At 41.6% G+C, this 20687-nt stretch overlaps 1 protein-coding gene across 3 annotated transcripts in view; it reads right to left on the reverse strand.

Annotated features, from left to right (window-relative positions):
* Positions 1-1615: 1615 nt before the first annotated feature.
* LOC115778516 (myosin-10) overlaps positions 1616-20687 on the reverse strand; it is an 87972-nt gene continuing 68900 nt past the window's right edge. For all 3 annotated transcript variants that reach the window (XM_030726571.1, XM_030726587.1, XM_030726578.1), the window contains 19 exons: positions 19162-19285; positions 18534-18705; positions 14570-14782; positions 14312-14456; positions 14008-14214; positions 13796-13900; positions 12742-12894; positions 11969-12217; positions 11676-11888; positions 11317-11529; positions 10987-11148; positions 10544-10672; positions 10357-10445; positions 10088-10211; positions 9158-9247; positions 7764-7882; positions 7542-7650; positions 7279-7451; positions 1616-5725 (listed from right to left, as the gene is read on the reverse strand). In XM_030726571.1, coding sequence (XP_030582431.1) covers positions 5578-5725; positions 7279-7451; positions 7542-7650; positions 7764-7882; positions 9158-9247; positions 10088-10211; positions 10357-10445; positions 10544-10672; positions 10987-11148; positions 11317-11529; positions 11676-11888; positions 11969-12217; positions 12742-12894; positions 13796-13900; positions 14008-14214; positions 14312-14456; positions 14570-14782; positions 18534-18705; positions 19162-19285 — 2937 coding nt within the window. In that variant the 3' untranslated portion in view covers positions 1616-5577. The remainder of the gene's footprint in view (positions 5726-7278; positions 7452-7541; positions 7651-7763; positions 7883-9157; positions 9248-10087; positions 10212-10356; positions 10446-10543; positions 10673-10986; positions 11149-11316; positions 11530-11675; positions 11889-11968; positions 12218-12741; positions 12895-13795; positions 13901-14007; positions 14215-14311; positions 14457-14569; positions 14783-18533; positions 18706-19161; positions 19286-20687) is intronic.

Consider the following 20687-nt stretch of genomic DNA (forward strand, 5'->3'; position numbering starts at 1 on the left):
CACTCTAAAGTGGTTAGTCTGAACTAGCCACAGTTTTTTTACACAGCCCAGCAATACACAGGCTGGCGTTGGCCTCTCACTGTTTGCAATATTCGCAGCACATGTAGCAGAGTAGCATCAGTCAGGCGGTATCATTACAATAAGCTGGAACCCAGTTTATTAAATACTTAACTGGAAAGTTAATAAACAAGGCATCACTTCCCCTTTACAGTACATCTCAGGGTTTTTTCTCGGTCCGTTCGTATACTTATGGCAATGAGTCTGTTAATTAAGAGAAGTCTGTTATTTCTGGACATTTGATAAACATTTTATGCTTGAGTGAATGAAATGCCACGTTAAAAAAAATGGTGAAACTGGTAAATTGGTGTATTTTTATTTTCCTCCTTCCTTTAGAGGAAGACCAACATCTATTTGTGGGGTCACAAACACTTGTATTTTGTGGGGGGGTGGGGGGCTGAATTTACTATATTACTGTACATATGCTACCTTCAAGCTAAAAGCAGGACAATTGCTTTATATCATCCAAATTCAAATATTAAAACTACCACAGTTTATTTAGCTGCTTCTATATAAGCTTCAAGCTTTTAATTATTGGGTTTTCAGGGGGTGAGGGGCTGCTAACTACCTGAGCTTCAGTCTGAAAGTTTCCATTCATGAGTCTGCCGCCATTTTGTGAATGCAGCGCTACGCTCAATACTGCTTTTAACGTGAGCACTATATATGAAATCTACTTTATCAAAACACAAATATGAAAATATAAATGCTGAATTGATGTAAATGACAAACAAAAACCGCTGTTTCTGGTCAGTTTTTGCGGCCCTGATGAAGGCAACCCACTTCCGATGCTAATCAGAAGGCTAACGGCCAAACATCGGCTGATACCGCGAGACTAAAACGAGCTTCGCTGTGTCTGAGCGCCAGCAGAGAAACCTCCCGTCAGCAGAATACCTCCGTTAACGAAACCGTTCTTCCTGAGTCTCTCCTCCACCCACCGGTACCCCGCCTTCCTCCACGTGTGTCTGGCCGACCGGCTGCACCGGGAACGACGCCAAAGATTGTTGTGGAGCTCCTCCTGATGGGGGTGCTGCTGGTCAGAGTGCGTGTGTGAGGTTATTTCCCCCGAAATGTAAACCCATGCGTGTAATTGTGAAGTCATGTGACTGGAGCAGTGGGTGACATCTAATAAGTTTTAATTTTTTTTTTTTTTTGGCGATGAGGGGGATAAAAAAAAAGACATTTCGTGGTTTCCGGTTACCTAAGTTGGTCTTTGTAGATTATTTTTGTGTGTCCATTATTAAATTAAAAACAGGTGGTTTTAATGATGTGTCCAGACTTTTTTTTTTTTTTCCACTTTGTCTTCCTCCAAAGCTTTGCAGTCATGTTCTAGATTACAGTTACTGTTGGACTGAGCACCTTAAACCTTAATTCATGTCCTTTTCTGGAACAGCAGGTGAACTACACTTTTACCTCGGGTATTCAGGGCTTTTTCTTTCCTTCTTGGGTTGAGAAACTTTTATTCTGAATCTTTTAGCACCAATTCAACAGATCTGTACATAAAAGCCACAACAACAAAGGTCCTTCTAGAACATCTATAATTCATAAAATCTGTTAAAAAAAAAAAATCTGGCTCTGAATGCACATTATGAGATGGTATTTTAAACTTAAGTAAATTTTGTTTACAAAAAAGAAATGTTTTTATTAGGGCTGGTGAACAAAAAGATAAAATCAACACAGCACAGTATCACAATATGCGTGGTGATACCATATTGATACAGGGACACCAAATATTGATATTTGATTACAGTATTCCCAGAGTATTTTTAATTTAAACAAGAGGGATCATCTCATGCGCCACCATCCTGAGCCAACTTTAGCTGTGCAAACTTGGGATTAAATCAGCTCAACTATCCAACGCTGAACACACAGCGGCCCCATTCACCTGTTCACCTAAAACTCTTTGCTCCTCTTCCTTTTAATTGGCTGCTCCTCACAAACAAAACAAGGCTAATTTCAGACAGCATGAACTGAGGGGTCCATTAAGGCCAAGTACAAGATAAGGAGTCCAACAGTAAACATGAAGCAAAACAGGGCCCCTTTAAAATCAGGAAACTGCATCATCCTTGTTTTTGAGGATATTTAATGGTGTCGGGGTGCGCCAACATTTTCATCACTAATTTTAGGTTGAGTACAACCAGTTTTGTTTAACATAACGATGTAAAAACACTGACGGGAACTTTTTAGATTTGCCTTTGTATGAGTACCAAGTACAGAAAATCACAATATGATATTCTTAAACAATGACACAAGCCTAAAAAAAAGAAAATACAAGATCAGCATAACAGTTACAATGAATATGCTTTATTTTCCTCTTACAAAAACAGAAAAAAAAAAAATCACTGTCTAGAAATACAGGTATACAAGAAATAACAATGAGAGTATTTGCAGCTGAACGCCTGGTTGTTGACAACCAGGCGTTCAGCTGCAAATACTGCTGGATAATAAAAGAAAACCGAGTTAACTACTAGTGAATGTTAAAGCTTCCAACCAAATTGCATCCCGAGCAGCGCATCAGTTCCCACAGTAATGTGCTAAGCCTTCACCTGAGGAAGGAAACGAGCTTAGAATGAGAGTAATGTGGGGAAATGAGGCTGCAGAGGGCTCCGCTTCTCATGTTAGTTAATCATAATACTGTAATACTGACTCTGACCCACACGCTCTAGCTAGGTTATTATGAACGTAGAGGTACACGGTGGATATGATGATACCAAGCTCAGCAACAATACAAAAGAAAAAAGGAAAATGAAGTCTTGAATATCTTCATGATGTACCTGTTTACCTTTGTGAGGACTCTTTGCCTGCTTATGTTCTTATTTAGTGTCTAAGGCACTTTTAAAGAAACATACTGTTTAGTGTCAAGATTTGAGGAGAGGGGCAAAGGAGTCCACCACTGATGGCGACAAACGACACACAGTGGCAATGGGAGCCCTGGCATGTAGTTTTCACACTGTGGTGGTGCAGCTGAAGTTCAAGCAGAGCAAAAAAAAACAAAAAAAACAAAACTTGAACTAAAATAGCAAATAAAGGGGAAAAACCCCCAAAAACAAAACTTAAATTCAGAGAACCGTAATGTACGTAGACCAAGTGCTTTGATCAAGTCTGAAGAGTTGGGATCAAAGAGCACAGAGCTTAGAGTTTGTATCTACTGACTTTTACTGCTGTTCTGAAGGTATTTTTGAAATCGGAACAATCTTAACCGTCTGGCTGAAGGATGAAAAGTATTTTCTTAAAACTTTAAACATTTCTTTTCTTGGAAATTACGAGCCAGCACAGATGAGAAGTATTTAAGAGGAACTCAACTGATGACTTTAAAATAAATGCAATATAACCAGACATACCATGATCACACCTCAGTCTTTGCCAAAAACCAGCGCCTACATTTCCCACAATGCAACTTAATCAGTTCAGGTTTGTTATGCTAATGTAGCAGAGAGAGGAAGTCTACACAGCAGAGGCCTGGACTTTTTTCCGACTCCATCCACACACCAAATGATCAAAAGCTCCAGAAGAGGTTCACCACTAACGGACTAAACTCTGAGATCACTTTTAAACTTGTTTCCCAGAGTTGAAGGCAGCTTGTAATGCCTGTTTCACAGGACATGTTAATATGCATTTAATATAAGTGACAATATTCTAGACAAACATACTCAAGGGTTACATGTCAGACAGGTTTCCTGCTGCCATCTTTATGGGACTTCTTACTACATCTAACCTTTGATTTTCAGACAGCCTTTGGAGGATGTGCTCGTCATCTTGTTCTAATACAAATGAGATTGCAGAAATGACCTTCCTCTGTAGGGTATCATTCAGCTGCACTACTCCTCCACATATAAAGGAACTAGTTGAGATGGTTGGAGCTCCTGACTAGGATCTTTCCTAGATGAGGTGTTTCAGGTGTGTCTATCCTGGAGGAGGTGCCAGGGCTGTCCCAGGACACTCTGGGGAGTCATTTGGTTGGCCTGGGAACCCCTCAGTGTCCAGGGGAGTGAGAGAGGGGGATTGGACTGTGCATCTCTGCTCAGATTACCACCCCCACAACCTGGACCCATATGTTATTAAACTGGACTGATGGATGGACAGATTCTCAGGCACTTGAGACTTTTCATCCGTGTTGGCTTAAAAATCTTAAGATTTCTTCTTCCAGCTGGTAGTGAATGTTTTAGGATTTTGGAAAGACCTTCATTAACAGCAGTCAAGAGTCATTAAACCGCGATTTGAGTTCCTAAAGATCAGAAAGGAAAAAAAAAAAAAAACTATGCTTGCTGAAGCTTTAAGTCTTTAGTCTTGAATTTTTCCATTTTATTTACAGTATATATTTTGCCAAATCCTAGCATAAAGTCAATTTAACAGCAACACAAAGAGTGGCTGAGCACAAACATTGTAAATGTAGTGACAGGGTGACTATTAATCTTTCTCCATTTCTAATTGGAGCACGTGTTTATTAACCATTTAGTGTCACACTGAGTGCAGCCTTAGTGCTTCCAGTTTGAGCTTCTTTCCTCTTGTTAGCTTTATGTTTAAAATTCTCTGTGCAGTTTTGTGCATATTCCAGCATCTTTGCATCATTCACAGCTCAGGCCAATCCACAGGACAGGTTGTTAGCTTTAGATAACCAGTTAAAACCCAGCGAGACATTCCTTCATTACAAGTTGAGATGAAGCCACAGAGAAAATATAATACCTCTTTTTTTTTTTTTTCTTTTCACAGTAATATACTTTCATTTCAGAGTCCGTGTTTTCTATTGCATGTCCCAAGATGTTAGTTGTTCCTATAGTGCTGCAGTGTAAAAGCTGAACAAGAAACATCGTCAGAAGGAGACTCATGCAACAAAAGCAGCCGTCAGTGTGGCAGTCCAGAGGCCACAGTGACCTCGGTTTGTGTTTTTTAGGTTTTAGTCATTCTGAACACTGGATGGAGGGAGCGTGTCAGGTGAGAAATGGCTTTTACACGATCAGGTGAGAAATGGCTTTTACATGATGAGTGAGCAGAACACTTACAACACCAGAGTGAAACACTTTTCCTTGTAGTCCTGCATTTCCGGTATGAGGTGCGGTCACATGACGTGTGCACACCTCACAGCTTTCACTTGCACGCAGAGTTTGGTATGTATAAAAAGCACTTTGTACCTATACTTTCTCAAAAAGCGGAGCAGATATCTTTTGATGGGACGGGGTGTAGGGTTATGACGCTGAGATGATACTGATGGACGAGCCAGAACTAGCAGCTTGTCAGAGGAGAACGGAGTAAGGCAGAAGTGTCCGTTTGCCCCTGTGACGCTCCGGGATCGGAGGCTTTTCTTGAGGAGGGTGGTGGATTTTCCCTGCAGTGGTAATTGATGGAAAAAGGGCCCCGCCCAGCTTGAATAAAAACATCTCATTGCTTGGATCTTCTGAGTGGTTTGAGATGAATAGAGACCATGTGGATGCTGAGGATTGTTGGTTGGGGGTTGCAGGTCACAGATGGAGGAGGGGGGCATAAATGGGGGAGAGGGGGGAAGTGAAGAGAGGGTCGCTGCTGCGGTTATTCGACATTGGTGGTTTGCGTCTCATTAAAGTCGCCAGAGCGGCTGTCGGCGTCGTCATCAGACATGTCGACGGAGGCACCGTCCAGATTGAGGTTGCGCCGGCCCGAACGGCTGGAGGAGAAGCTGCTCACTTGACCGCCACGCCTGGGCAGAACAATCCAAAGAAGACTTTATAAACCTCTTGACATTTCAGGAAACATAAATATAGTGTTTGAAATGATAAAATACCAAATGTGGAGCCAGGAGTGATGAGCTTGGCTTAAACCATAAAGCAGACGGAGATCTCGCTTGAAATTTTGAAAACTTCAAACAAGCTTGCTAAACCCAGCAGCAAGTACACTCCAGCATCGCTACAGCTCACTGTCCACTGACAAATCTGTGGCTCCTGCTTTTTCATCCTGCCAATTATGAACACTCAGAAAGTGCTAAATCTGTCTTAATGTAATAACTACAAACCTGTTTTAAAAATGTTTCAGCTGAGGATGAGTCAGTTCTATTTTTAGTTTGATAAATTCACATCTGATCTGGGAGCCTGCACTGAGGAGAAACTTGACAAACACAGTTTACACAACTACCTGCTTACATAAAATATATTGCATTTTGCTTCATCTTCATTAAGTACTGAACCCTCATGTTTAAACCTCCTACCCTGTCAGCCATGACAGGGGACTGTAAACACACTGCAATGTCAACCACAGCTTCCTTAGTACCTTAGCACTGATCAGTCTAGTACCAGTACCAATTAATACTGGTCCTGGGTACCCACTACTAATATCTGCTGGCTGAATGAAGTGAAACAGCTGTAGTAACAAATGAAATGAGATTACATAGCTGTCTGACTGCAGCTTAAAAATATTAGCTGCCTCTTAAACCTGGTTCTGCTGGAGGTTTCTTCTTGTTTAAAAGGGAGTTTTTCATTCCTACTGTCGCCAAGTGCTTGCTTATAGGGGTTTGTCTGATTATTTTTTTTTGTATTATTACGGTAATTACCTTACAATATAAAGCACCTTGAGACTATTGTTGTAATTTGAACATGTTTTTGAAGTTTGAGGACATGCTGGCTGACCGTTCATTTATGCTTCCAGTCTTTACCACTGTCTGAAGGTGGTAAAGCATGGAAGGTCGGTGGATTGATCCCCAGCTCTTCCAGTCCACATGTTGAGGTATCCTTGGACAAGTTGCTGAACCCCAACTTGCTCCTTATGCATCCATTGGAGTGTGAGAGTTGGATAAAGAGCTTAGATAAATGTGTTTGTAGTAAAGAGTACTTTGAGTGCTCAAATTCAGTAGAATGGTGGTCTATAGTCCATCTATCATTTATGTTAAGCTGAGCTAATCACCTCCTGGCTCAGCACCATATTTAGCAGGTATGAGTGATATCAAAGCTCTCAAAAAGAAGAGGGTGTAGAGGGTGGTGTGGGAGGAATGATGAATGGCGAAGAGTCTAGCAAATTCTTAAAATTAATAATAAAATAAGTTAGGTGATATACAGTAAAGTAATCAAAACTTAGGCTGACACCTTTAAAGCAAAAACACCTTATAAAACTGTCTGAGTCACATCTGCATTCTTCTGATTTTTATTCATCACTTAGTGTTTTTATTCCTGCATGATTTTGGCAACTTGTTCAGGTCCTGGGTTTTTTAAGGGAAGGGCACAGGTTCTTTCTAAAATGGGCTTATCACCACCCTCTTTGTACCTGAGGCGGTTCTTCAGAGAGGTGACCTCTCGGGTGAGACCCTCGCTGGCCTCGGTGGCATCATCCAGCTCCCTCTGCAGCTTCCTGCGGGAGGCGTTGGCTCTGGTGGCCTCCTCCTCTGCTTCCTCCAACTGACGCTTCAGCTGCTTCATGCGAGAGTTTGCCTTCTCCATCTGACAGACAGACGCAGATGGTGAGAGGCTGTAGAGAACCAACAGTCTGATATAGACTGAGTAAAGGCTAATCATTCCATGTATCCATACCTGCTCCTTGTATTGGTCAGCGTGACGACGCTCATCTTCCACCTGCATCATCACCTCCTTCAGTTTCTTCTCTGTACGTCTGACAATTTTGTTGGCCGCTGCCCTCTCCCTGGAAATTTAACAGCAGAAAAAGTAAAAATCACCAACTTATCATGTTCTTCTACTCAAATGGATGTAAAATGTGCCCTTTAACATCAGCAAACAGCTGAGCTGGACACTTACTTGGCTTCCTGCTCCAGCTGCTCCTCCAGCTGCAGGATTTTGGCCTCCAGAGCAGTGATGGATGCCTTAAACTTTGACTTGACAGCCCCTTCCAGCTCTGCCAGCTTGGCCTTCAACTCCTGCATTTATGATAACAGAACAAATATTTAGTTTGTTAGTTTTTTAGAGATCAATAAGTTAGTCTGTTAGTGGGCCTAAAAAAGCATCTTCTTGTTCATCTCCTGATCACTTCCAGCACAGCTGCTACTTTTACATTGTTCTGTTTCCTCTCACCGGTACATCTGTGATGTGCACTCTGGTGATTCTTCAGCGTTTGTTTCATTTTCAGGAAGTGAACAAAGCTGCAGGGAGTTGGGGGGATGGCATTGTGCTGCTGAACCCCACGAATGTTTAAAAAAAACAAAATAAAATAAAAGGTTCCTATTGTGATCTGCTCTCTCTGAGTAAAGATATTGAAAGCTTTTCATCTAAAAACTGCTTTGTAGAATGAGTTTCTTGACAGTTTGAAACAAAACTTGATGTTTGCTCTCTGTGCAAGTTTGAGGCCCGCGGTGAGATCGAGAGTGCAAAGTGACCTGAAAACAACAGCAGTGATGGAAGTCCGTAGCTGCATGAGAAGATATTTCTCAAAAGGGAGATTAGACAGATTGACATGTTTTTGAGCTTTATGGGCCTTTCTATATCTATATGTAGAGAGATATATAGATATAGAAAGCAAAGACTGGCAAGCTAATCGTTTGAAGAGGTATATCAGAGATATAGAAGCCAGGAGAACCATCCAAGGTGTTGTCTCAGTGGCAGGGGCACAATATGAGAACAGCCCCACGAAGGCTGGAGACGGAGCAATACTGGAAGAGCATATGGGAGAAGAATGGAACACACAGCATCAACATTCAGTGTCACAGGAACAAGCTCTAAGCACAAGATCGATAAAGGAGAATGACCAAGTGAAGATCCTGTGAGACTTTCAGATACAGACGGATGAATTGGTGTAGTGGTGGACAAGCAGAGGAGGAAGGCCATAGTGATAGATGTAGCAATACCAAGTGATAGCAACAACAGGAAGAAGGAACAGGAGTAGTTCAGCAAGAGCCGAGAGCTAGAGAGGATCTGGAAGTTGAAGGTAACAATGGTCCCCGTGGTAACTGGAACACTCGGGGGAGTGACCCCCCCCCCCAAACTGGGAGAATTCCAGGAATGACATCCAAGATCTCTGTCCAGAAAAGCGCAGTCCTAGGAACAGCTAAGATACTGCGCAGGACCCTCAAACTTCCAGGCCTCTGGTAGAGGACCCGAACTTGAAGGACAACGACCAACTGCAGAGTTAGTGGGGAACATTATTTATTTATATCTAATATTCACACATACACTAATGCGCTTAAACTCTACAAGACCTTGTTTTGCCGCTCCAGCTGTTGGCGGGCATTCTCACTCTTCTGCGCAGTGTTGCGCTCTGCGGCCAACTCAGTATTCAGGGCGTCAACCTGAGAGAGAGAGAGAAGATAAACACATGTTGATGGGCAGTGTAATTTTACTGTACTTAGTGTTTAAAAAAAACACGTGCATGCCACAATTATTGTTTTATTCTTTCTTCTTTTTAAGTTACATCACATAAAAATGTTCAAAGCAAGTGGATGCATTATGGACTTCTTTTCACACATAATAACAAACAGTTTGTAGGTGCCCAAACTCATACAAACAGCTGAGTGCTTCATGTTAGTCTGAGCATGTTCAAATGTTTTGTGCAAGTTCGTAAAAGCGGACTGCTATTGAGGTTTTGCAGTCACGCGACGTTAACTTTTGGACATGTGGCAATCATGGTTCAAAGATCAAGTGAATAAGGCCCCAGTCACACAGGATTAGGACACCGGGAGAAAAATTCCTTGACCAGCTGGCAAAAACCTCCTTGCAGCTGCTTTGGTTGCTAGCAGATTCCTGTAGGTGAAAGTTTCCCTTCAAAGTAAAAGTTGTGGCTCAGCGCTGCAGCCACCACATTTCAAAAGGTGCAACTTTTACTCAAGTTTTAAAAAGAAGTCAGCATCTTCCATCCAAACTGCGGGCGTCCATGGCAATCTGCTAGCAAACAAAACAATCATAAGGAGGTTTTTAGTGCAAAACCGTCTTTGACTAGTTTCACCTAGCAACAACCAGCAACCTTCAGGAACCACTTGGACAACTAGTCAGGAAATACACATTTTTACCCTAGCAGGTGGTGGTTGTATCACATCCAATATGGCAGACAACTCTGGAGCAGCGTGTGTATGACATTAAACTCATATACTGAGATAATGTTTAAGATCATGTTTATTATTTTGTGTGCTTACCTGCAGGTTGGTCTTTCTGAAGCGGTCATTGAGCAGCTCCATGTTGCCCTGCTCCTCCTCCAGCTCCTCCTCCAGCTGGGTGATGCGAGCCTCCAGCCTCCTCTTCTCCTCCAGCAATGACGACCTGATGCAGAGTTTCTATTAAATTTCTAACTCTACTGATTTAAAACTCTAAAACAAACCATTTCATCACTGAGACGCACATAAAACCTGCATAACTGTTAATACCAATGTTATGAAATTTGCACAAACTACATGTTCATACTGACTTTCCAGAAGCACTGCTGGAGATCTCATCAGCCAGCTCATCTCTCTCCTGTTCAGCATGTCGACGGGCCCTCTCTGAGGCCGCATGGTCCTATGCAGACGCACAGAAGATCATTCAGCCTTCAGACTTTACACACAAATCACAACAACAATTAGCTTATATCACAAAGTAAAAGTCATGAACTCCACCTCCTGAAGCTGCAAGATTTCAGCTTCTAGGCTCTTGAGTTTCTTCTCATTCTCCTTGGACTGGGTGAAAATCTCATCCCGGGAGGTTCGGGCCTCCTCCAGCTCTCTCTGGTAGTCCTTCATTTGAGCCTGCAAGAGCAGCAACATAATATAGACCATTATTAGAGGCTGACATGGCTGAAAACTCAGGACATGCATGAACCAAATTTTAATCCATCATAATAAGAAAGAGGAGAACTAAGGGCAGATGGGTGCTCTTCAAAATAAAGAAATAAATACAACCAAAGGAGACTCCTAACCTAGGAGTTTTGTTCAGATCCAAATACTTCTATCTACGTGCGTCTGTGTAAGGGATTTGGTTTACAGTACAAACAGACAAAGCACCACTACATCGAGCCGATTAAGATACAATCTAATTAACAGAAAGTCAAACATTTGTATACCTGTAGTTTTCTGAGCTGTTTGATGGCCTCATCCCTGCCTTTGTTGGCAGCTTCGATCTGACCCTCCAGCTCGTTCAGGTCCATCTCCAGCTTCTTCTTGGCTGCCACAGCCAGAGTTCTCTGCTTCCTCTCATCCTCCAGCTCCGCCTCCATCTCACGTACCTAGAGGAGGGAAACAATGCACAGCACATCAGGTTCAACCCATTGTTTTAGCACCTAATGCAAACATTAGCATTCTGATGATGTAAATAAGGATGACCTGCACATTACATTGTTTCTGCATATAAAATATGAGGAGTCAGTGCATTATGATCATTGGCCACTTTGTACCTGTTTGACCAGCGCCCTTTTCTTCTCCTCGCCCTGCTCATCTCTGGCCTGCAGGTCTCGGTCAAACTGAGCCTTCATGGCTTGCATGTTGACTTCCAGGCGGAGTTTGGCATCTTCTGTGGCTTGCAGCTCATCCTCCAGCTCCTCCAGCTGTGTTCTCATCTCCTCCACCTGCTGCTCCAGCGTACGCTTGGATTTCTCTAATTCATGGACCTGGAAGGAGCAACAGGAGCGACAAGAACGTAACACAGCTGCAGAAGAAATTCAATAAATCCCAAAATCTGGGGTTCTCAAGTATTTCTGACACGTGAACATATTTTAAATCAGCAGTATCACATAAGACCTTAAAGGTTACTCACATTCTTCCCCACATCATCCTTGGAGCTCATCAGGTCCTCCATTTCAGCACGGAGCTGCTTGTTAAACCGCTCCAGTTCCTCTTTGGCCTCTAAGGCCTCCTCCAGAGCTCTGGCCATTGACAGGGCCTTGGTCTCCTTCTCTCTGGCCTCAGCCTCAGCTCGGTCACGTTCCTCAGCGTAACGAGCAGAGATGGTCTTCTCCTCAGCCAACATCTAACAGACAACAGAACCTTCATTACCCATCATCCAGAAGAGTCATAGTTGATGTATAATCTGCGTTTGAGTCAGGGTACCTGATCAAACTTCTTCTGTTTCTTTTCCAGGTTGGAGACGATCTGTCTCTGCAGGTCCAGTTCCACCATCTGGTCATCTAGCTCCTGCTGCAGTCGGTTCTTGGTCTTCTCCATCTTGTCCAGGCCAATGCTCTTCTCCTCCAGACGCTGGTTGGTGAGCTCCATGTCCTTCTGGAGTTTCCTCTTCACCTCCTCCAGGCCCTCCATTGCTCCCATGTCCTCCTCCAACTTTTTCTTTGTCTCAAACAGCTTCAAAAAAGACATTTTCAAATCATTGAATTTATGTGATCTTTGGCATCCAGGCAGCGTGTGCTGGAGAAATAAACAGCATGTAAATCCAGTGATAAATCTTAAAAGGTGGGACAAATAAAAATGAAAAATAATGAGCTCTGCGAGTCCTTCTGCTGGAAATTTGAGGTACTGGTTTAAGTCTTAATTTACCGATACAAGTTTTAGTTAACTAGAAACAGATGCTGAAGAAACACTGAGTTCGTCATTCATCAAAGGCCATTAAAAAAAAGCTCTATTAATTATTAATCTGAACCACACGTTTTGAAGTGACTCAGATTTTCTCTTCATTTAGCTGTGAAGCCTCACTGAGTTACAGCTGTTTGCATGTTGAGCTGCACCTTAACAACAGATGCTCACAGCAGTTAAACAGCTGGAAACTGTTGCCTGGCCCTTCTCCTGGCGCTCGGTCAGCGGTACCTTGAAGGTGCAAACCTGCCTCGTTGGTTTGTGTGCGTCAGACGTGCTTGTTTGTGAACATGTACCTGTGCCTGCACTGTCTGCAGCTGCTTCTCCAGGCTGCGTCGTGCCTCCTCATCCTCTTCCTGCTGCTCCAGCAAGTTGTTCTTTTCCACCTCCAGCTGGCGCATTTGGCCGCTCAGGTTCAGCTTCTGACGCGTCTCCTCCTGCCGTAACTCCTACACACAAGACCACGACAAGAAACGATGGTCAAAAGAAAAATGTAAAGCAGTTACACCTGTCTTAGTTTTAATATGCTTTAGGAAAGGCATGTGACTTTCCTCACTGGATATGTGTAGAAAAATATAGAGGAGAAAACTGCCTGGCAGTTTTACTAGAGGGCTTAATGTTGATTAATCTGAGGTCAGTCTAAAAAACAAACATCCTAGCACAAGCACCCAATACTGGATTTATACAGTAATAAAATACAAGAAAAAGCAGCAAATTTTTCACCTTTGAGAAGCTGAAATTATCAAAGTTTTTGGCATTTTATTCCATAGATGACAAAAATAATGAGTCATCAAAGTATCTGCAGCTGTAGTTCATTGGTTAGAGTTTGAGAACTGTGACTTAATGCAGAACAGAAGTATGCAAAGAACAGAGGAGAAGCATGATTCAGACTAAATTATGGTGAGCTGATTCCTTTTTATTAGTATACTTCCACAGAATGATTTTAGTTATTCTAGCTTGTGTCAGTTTTGTTAGCGCCATTGCTAATTTTACTTTAAAATCATAATATGGGGGTTATTTGTCAGGGGCAACTTTTAAGAAGTTCAGAACAGGTATCCAAACAATTTACTCACAGTCATTCTCAATAAACAAAATCATGAATGCATTCTCCGACACGAATGCTGGTCGTGTGGATAAATTTGAGCAAACTGACTGAATATCAAAACTTAAGACAAATTACTGCCTATTTTTATTTAAATTTTTAGTACTTTATTTATGTTTAGTTTTATTTAGCCATAATAACTTTGTTCCACAGATGATTTATTAGGTAAAAACTGTGATTCCAGATCACGTCTCCTACAGCTCTGAGCTTATTAAGGCAGAAAGTGTGATGCTGATGGCCTTTCGAACCTCTGAGTCTTGCAGTTTGCTGTTCAGGTTTTCAACTTCTTTAGCCAGCTTCACACCCTTCTTCTCTGCCTCCTCCAGCAAAGTAGACACGTTTTCCAGCTCCGTCTGACAAAAACAAATGGAAACACAGTAAACAAAACTTTCCCTTTAAAAAAAATTTATTTAATCAGTCCCAAAAATGTGAGCTGAACTCTGTATGTGGAGACATTTACCTGGAGCTTGTGTGAGCGCTCAGCCAGCTCTCCCTTGGCTCTCTCCACCTCGGTGGCCCTGGCCATGAACTCCTGCAACTGGGCCTCCAGCTTCTTCCTCCTGTGTTCTGACTCTGTCTTTGCCTGCTGCAGAGCCTTCACTTCACAGGCCAGCTCTTTGTTGTCATTCTCCAGACACTGCTTGTTCTTCTCTAGATTGGCCTTGAACTGCATAGAACAAATAAAAAAAGCTTTTACTGAAGGTAAATTCATGCATGAAGGTAAATTCACGACCTTCGAGGCTAAAAAGGATTGAGCAACTCACCCTCTTGGCCTGTTCCAGCTGTTCGGATAGCTCTTCGAGTGCTGTGCCATGCCTCTGTCTCATGTCCTGGATCTGAGCCTCGTGGTTTTTGGTCTCCTCGTCTATGGCCTTCTTCAGCTCTGCCACCTCTTGCTCTCGCTTGCTCCTGGAGATCAGGCACAAGAGAAAAGGTTAAAAAAATAAACCTGTATCTAAAGATGGGCGCAGCACCTACTGAATTGCATAAATGCATAATATCTGACAGCTTTAATCAAGCACCTGAGTTCCTGCTGGGCGGCTGTGGTATCCAGTGTGTCCTCCAGCTCGGTCTTCAGAGCTTCGAGCTCCTCACTCAAGTCTCTTTTGAGTTTCTCAGCTTTACTTCGACACATCTTCTCAGACTCCAGATCCTCCTGGAGCTCAGCTATCTGGGCCTGCAGCTCCCGAATCTGCTTCAAAGCATTGTTCTTTTGCACAGACTCCTCGTCGCACCTAGTTAGAGACACACGAGCACACATCAGATTTTCAGAGTAGATCTTAATCAGAGAACTAAATAAAATGCAAACATTTCCTCAGACCTTCAGCTGATGGTCTGGATTTCTGAATTTCTTTTTTTCTCTCTATACCACATTAGTATCTTCAATAATTTCAATTCAGACATCATCCAGAAGAAATTTGAACAGACTTCAACACTTCAACTTCCTTCAATGCTCACACTTTGATGAACGATTTCGTTTTGTCATCAGAACATGAGCTTGAGGGACCAGGCGGATGGAACAAGCCTACCAGTTATTTTGTCAGTGCAGACACAACACTACAATGCACCAACATGCATGCAGACTTAACACATCAGTGACATAGTATCATACAGAACAGAAGAATCTTTCGGATGAGCAGTGAAACAAGAAACAAAAAAGAAGTCCAGTCACCCTTTTTTCAAGCTCCAGAGACTACGATGACCTGGATGACTGAGAACCTACATAAATTTATCGCACAAACTAATGAGCAGTAAAATCTGAGGACAATAAATATGATCTTGACCTTGTGCAGAGTTTGAGTGAAGACCATTTGGTGATCATTGTTGTGTAAGTTTAATTAAATTTTGACTGATACTGTAGGAGTAGCAATTACAGTGAACTGTGGACAGACAGAGGGCGCTAGAAGTATCACGGGAACATCTAGTCCTTCATGAAAAAAAAAAAAAAAAAAAAAAATCAACAAAAATGTTCTCAGCTCTTCTGAGTTGCTCAACTTTGTTTGCACCGTTTTTCCTCAACTACTTTCAGTTTTATAAAAGGACTAGCACTGATTCATTGACTTTTCATTTAAACTTCTTTCAGGAGTTCTATTTAAAATGTAAGTTGCATAAGAAGTTCAAGTGACACCCCTACGTCTTTCAGCACTGGTTATTTGACAGCAAAACAAGTGAGCAAACAGACATATATATATATATTTTTTTAAATTTCCTTTTTCTTTATTATTTTAGTTTTATCACTGAGATCTTTGAGGATGTGCAAGAATCACAATAATTTTTTTCTAGTAATTCTAAATTCATTACCTGCAGTTATTTAAACAGTGAATGTCTGTTTAAAGTAATGATTAAACAAATGCATGAAGTAAATTCAGTGAAAGGTAAATCAGTCCTTTCAAGGTAGATGAGATATGAGATATAGCCACCTGTGCACACATGGTGGCAGTGTGGTGAAGTGTTTACTGCTGAAGCTCCTCCAGAGAGGTGTGTGTGTGTGTGTGTGTGTGTGTGTGTGTGTGTGTGTGTGTGTGTGTGTGTGTGTGTGTGTGTGTGTGTCTGCGTTCCTCATCAGAGGAGGAAAATGTGATGGGACTGCTGATTTGTTTGCAGCTGGACGTGCGGCCAAGTAAACCTCCTGCTGGCTGCAACACTCTTGTGACATTCCTCGCTTGTGTAGAAATCTGCTGATTAAAAACACTGAATGTCACAATGATTCAGTTTTATAATTAACACAATGACGCTGCTTTGATTAAAAGTGCTAATGACGCCCATATAATTGCAATGCCCCATTTTCCAAACTAAAGATGACGGGATTATTCTCAGAATAGCAGCTGAATTCAAAATGAGGCACATCAACTTTAATGAAAGCCTAATTATCTGTGGCTGTGACTAAATCGATGAATTCTGTGTGTGAAATTAGTCGGGCAGATGTTTACCATCAAGCCCTGTGTCTGGTGGATGGAGAAGACCACTGAGAAGCCGCATGAAAGTGATCAGAGCTGACCTTCGGAGGAAAAACCTCCACAGCTGTGTAGCTCATTAGTAGGTTTATGACAGCTAAACGGGAAAAGGATAAAACATGAAAGCAAATAAAAACTGCAAGATGGAGGTAATGCAATAACTCGAGTATAAGAAGCTAACATTCACTCTACGTGGTTCTTGTGATAAATGTTCACAAAAGTTGGAAACCCTTTGAAGATTACATTAAAACACATTCACTATACTGAACATGACCTAAAATGGATTAACATCTGTTAACGTCATGCTAGGAACCCCTTGCAGTGAAAATTAAATATATTGGAATAATATTAATAGAATTCATGCATCTGCCTGTGTGTTAAATGCACTTTGTGTTTGTCTTTTGTGGCATGATATAGCTTAAAGGTTAATAAAAACATATATATTTTTATAAGAAATAAATCTTCTAACTTATTGTTAGAATTTTTGAAAGTTTCTCCTCTACTGTGAAATGACTGTTTCATCCCAGTTCCTTGTGCACTGAGAGCATCAATCAGCATCAGTTTGCCTGGGATCAGATTCGGCTGCCTCCGAGATGAAAGGTCTGAGCCGGCGTCGCTGAGGGGGGAAACACCGCAGAGAGGCTCCGAGGTGAGCGAAAAAGCAGCGCCTGCCTGCTGAATCACGTTCCCTGCTTTAAGTTCACAGTTGCATTTGTGTCTGTTTTTGAATGTCTATTTCAGTATCACAATGGAGTGCCGTTGTCATGGAAACGGCATCTAGTGCAGTTTAGTGCGGATGCGTGCGAAGATTTATGTTGCTGAAATGAGCAACAGCAGCAGTTAAGTATTACCACACAAGCGTAGGTTTGTGGAGATCTCAGAGTGGCTGTGAAAATATACTTCAGTAAAAAAGGTTTTTTAAATAACAAAATCATGAGCTTTCTATCAAACTGATTCACTGTTGTTGAGCTCAGACCAAGTCTCGTATATTTAACTAAATCTAATTATGAAAATGCATTTGGTTAACCGAAACAAAAATTTAAAAAAAACTGGAGTATAAAAATACACTGGGAGTATCTTAAGCTTCAGTTTTTGTCAACACAGCCAGCATAAACACGAGCTTTAGTGTATGTTTACTGCAATTTGAATGTGCACATCACTGTTATCTCACCCATAACAAATAAAACTAAAATAAATAAAAAATAAACAAAATCTGAACATATTTAAAACAATAAAAAGTTAAACTAAACTATCTTGTATTGGGATTCTCCTCCTTGCTCCACGTTAAGTGGAGCTCTATTTCATCAGAATACTGAGGAGCAATAATATGTGGGGCTCAGCTCGAAACATTTAGTATAAGGACTCACTGAAGAGCTAAATGACAGCGACAAAGTTTGGCACGACACAGCACTGAGGCACATGACGTGCTCTTTTTCTGCATTAGGGTCCTTTCACATAGAAAACTGTATATATTGTGCTGCGATCTGTGATGTACATTTGAACACCCAATAGAAATACAGAATGTCAAACAGTGCAAATAGTGAAGACCGTGAGTGGCCACAAAAAAAAAAAAAAAAAAGCCAGGTCAACACAAACTCTGGGCCGTTCATTCAACCTAGAGGTCAGCGCAGTGCGTTCTACATGAAAGGGTCCTTAATTAACAGAATTTGTGGTTGTGTACTGCAAACCTTAAGAGATCACATTTGTATTTGTATCATTTACAAATACGCTCCTCCCAAAATTTTGTGCTCTGAAAGGTGGAAAAAAAAAAAAAAAAAGCCTACAAATACATTTGCAATGAGGTCAGCTGCAATAATAATACCCGTGTCCACATCATTCAGTCACAAAACCAACACCACACTTCTTTGTAAATGCTGACGCTGGCTTCTTAACTCCAGAAGAGTTTTTCTTTTTTTTTCCCTTTCTGGCGCAGGCCGTTAGCAGATCTGGCCCTAACTGTTTTATGTTTTGCAGAGATTGTGTAATCCACTCATTTCAACACTTGTGTTTTTTTTTAATGTCTGTGACTCACCTGGCCAGAGCAGCCTGCAGTTCCTCCTCCTTTTTGGCCAGCTGGATCTTCAGCTCCTCTATCTGAGCCTGAAGCTCAGCAATCTGGTCCTGCAGGTCGGTCGTCTCAGCATCCAGTTTGCGTTTGGATTTCTCCAACTCCTGACGTGTTTTCTCCTCTTTCTTTAAACGCTCTGAAGGCAAGCACAACCACATGCACCATCAACACATTTTAGAAATAAAAATGCAAACATGATCATCATAAACTTTTCTGTTTGGAGTTAAGCTTTTTTTCATTATTTTGTAAGGTCACAAGTTATGCAGCAGCCATGCAAGGTGCAGGCAGTTCACATGAAGTGGTAAAAGATAAATATTTAATTAGTAACAGCCTGACACAGCTAACAGTAATCATATTAGCTGCCAATTATGTCACTGTGCAGTTGTAAACACCAAATCGTGGCTCAGTAATAGTCGTACTGAATTGACTTTTGTGCTGTTTTATTTTTATGAAGTTTTAGTCTCGCTGCAGAGATTATTTATTTAAGCTCAGTCTACACTTTAAACAGCCCTGTTTTGTGTCTGTCCTGGTAAATATTTTCTATTCTTGGACCCCACATGGAGCCAGTAACTGCCTGTTGGTAGTGTCTTACCCTCCAGGTCAACCATCATCATCTCCTGCTTGTTCTTGACCTTGCCGAGATTCTTTGCTTTCTCCTCCTCCTCTGTTAGCTGGGAGGTCATCTCAGCAATCCTGTCCTCTAGCAGCTTCTTTTCCTGTTGGGTTGAAACAAACAAACAAAAAAATGTTTTTTTTTTTACACAGGGTGCTTCAAGGTCTCCAATTACTATAACATCAGAACTTTACTGCCAGGGTTCATTTCATGGAAAAATACCAAGTGCCTCCCACCCAAACACCCCAGAATTAGCTGATTTTTAATAATATCTTCATACTATAAAATTATTCTGATTTACAGGCTCTTTTTCTCACCATTTTGAGCCCTATTTGTTTTGAGTCTTATTTATCTTTTACTGGGCCTTGGTGTGGCCCCCTTAGCCAACCCAGTGTTTGAAACAAGCTGTTTTAGCCCCTCGCCCTATAAGCCAACTTTTTTCTGATTGGCTGCCCCTCTTGAACAAAAGGTTTGACAAGCTGGTGAGTGGGGCTGCTGTGCTGACAAGCAGAACTGTGTGCTTGAGATGACCATGGTCCTCTTTCAATGACATCATTCAGATCCAAGAGTAGAAACAGGTATCTGAAACTGAGCGTTTAGACCAGTCTGATTATTTTCACCTTTTGGCACATTATTTAAAACTTTGGCCAAATTTAATATGAGCATCCACCACTGTGATTGTATACACAGGTTCCCAATGAGTGATGGTATTTAGAGGTCTGACAACATGAATCTGAGCTCATGGAAACCCTTGAGTGACAGACTTCTCTCTCTGCACACATTTACAAATATGATTACAGACAAATAGATTGAAATGCAAATGCACAACTCTCCACACACATTTATAAATAATTTTGCACAGTAATAGCCTCATATACCAGAATCACTGACTGAAACATTACAGGACCTTATACTTTATCTGAGTTAACTGAATTATACATCATTACACATCATTTTACCAGCAGAGAAGAGACAGATCAATGAGGAGAAACAGTCATGAGCTTCCAAGCCTTATTATCTGGTGGGAATATAACCAACACCATCTATTAACTGTGTCATATAGCTGACCATTTCCTCTACTTAGCTTTGTGATGAGATTGGAAAGTAGATAGCAGCACCCTTCATTGTAGAGGCTGGTGGGAATGAAGGTAGCCAGAAGCTGTAGCAGGCGACTCGACAACATCAGGCAGAGGAAGAGCTGCAGCTCATCAAGGTTTAAGGCCTTCCTCAGTCTGAGTTTGTTTGTCTTTGTTCAACATCAGCCTGCTGTTCACTCATTGACGACTCTACTATAACAGACTTGAGTTTCTCAATGTACTGCTCACAGATGTTTATTTAAGGAAGAATATACAGCAGGTACATTTGTGACTGACAATGAATGTAGTGCAGTGGATACTAAACAGCAAACTGTCTTTGGTAATTTGCTGCTGTCTCTGATGTCTGTTGTGTTATGATATATGATCCCTACCTTGTAACTGAGGTGAGTGTTGTCAAACAACCTTCAG

Source organism: Archocentrus centrarchus, chromosome 1 (genome assembly GCF_007364275.1).
Source record: "Archocentrus centrarchus isolate MPI-CPG fArcCen1 chromosome 1, fArcCen1, whole genome shotgun sequence".
NCBI lineage: Eukaryota > Metazoa > Chordata > Actinopteri > Cichliformes > Cichlidae > Archocentrus > Archocentrus centrarchus.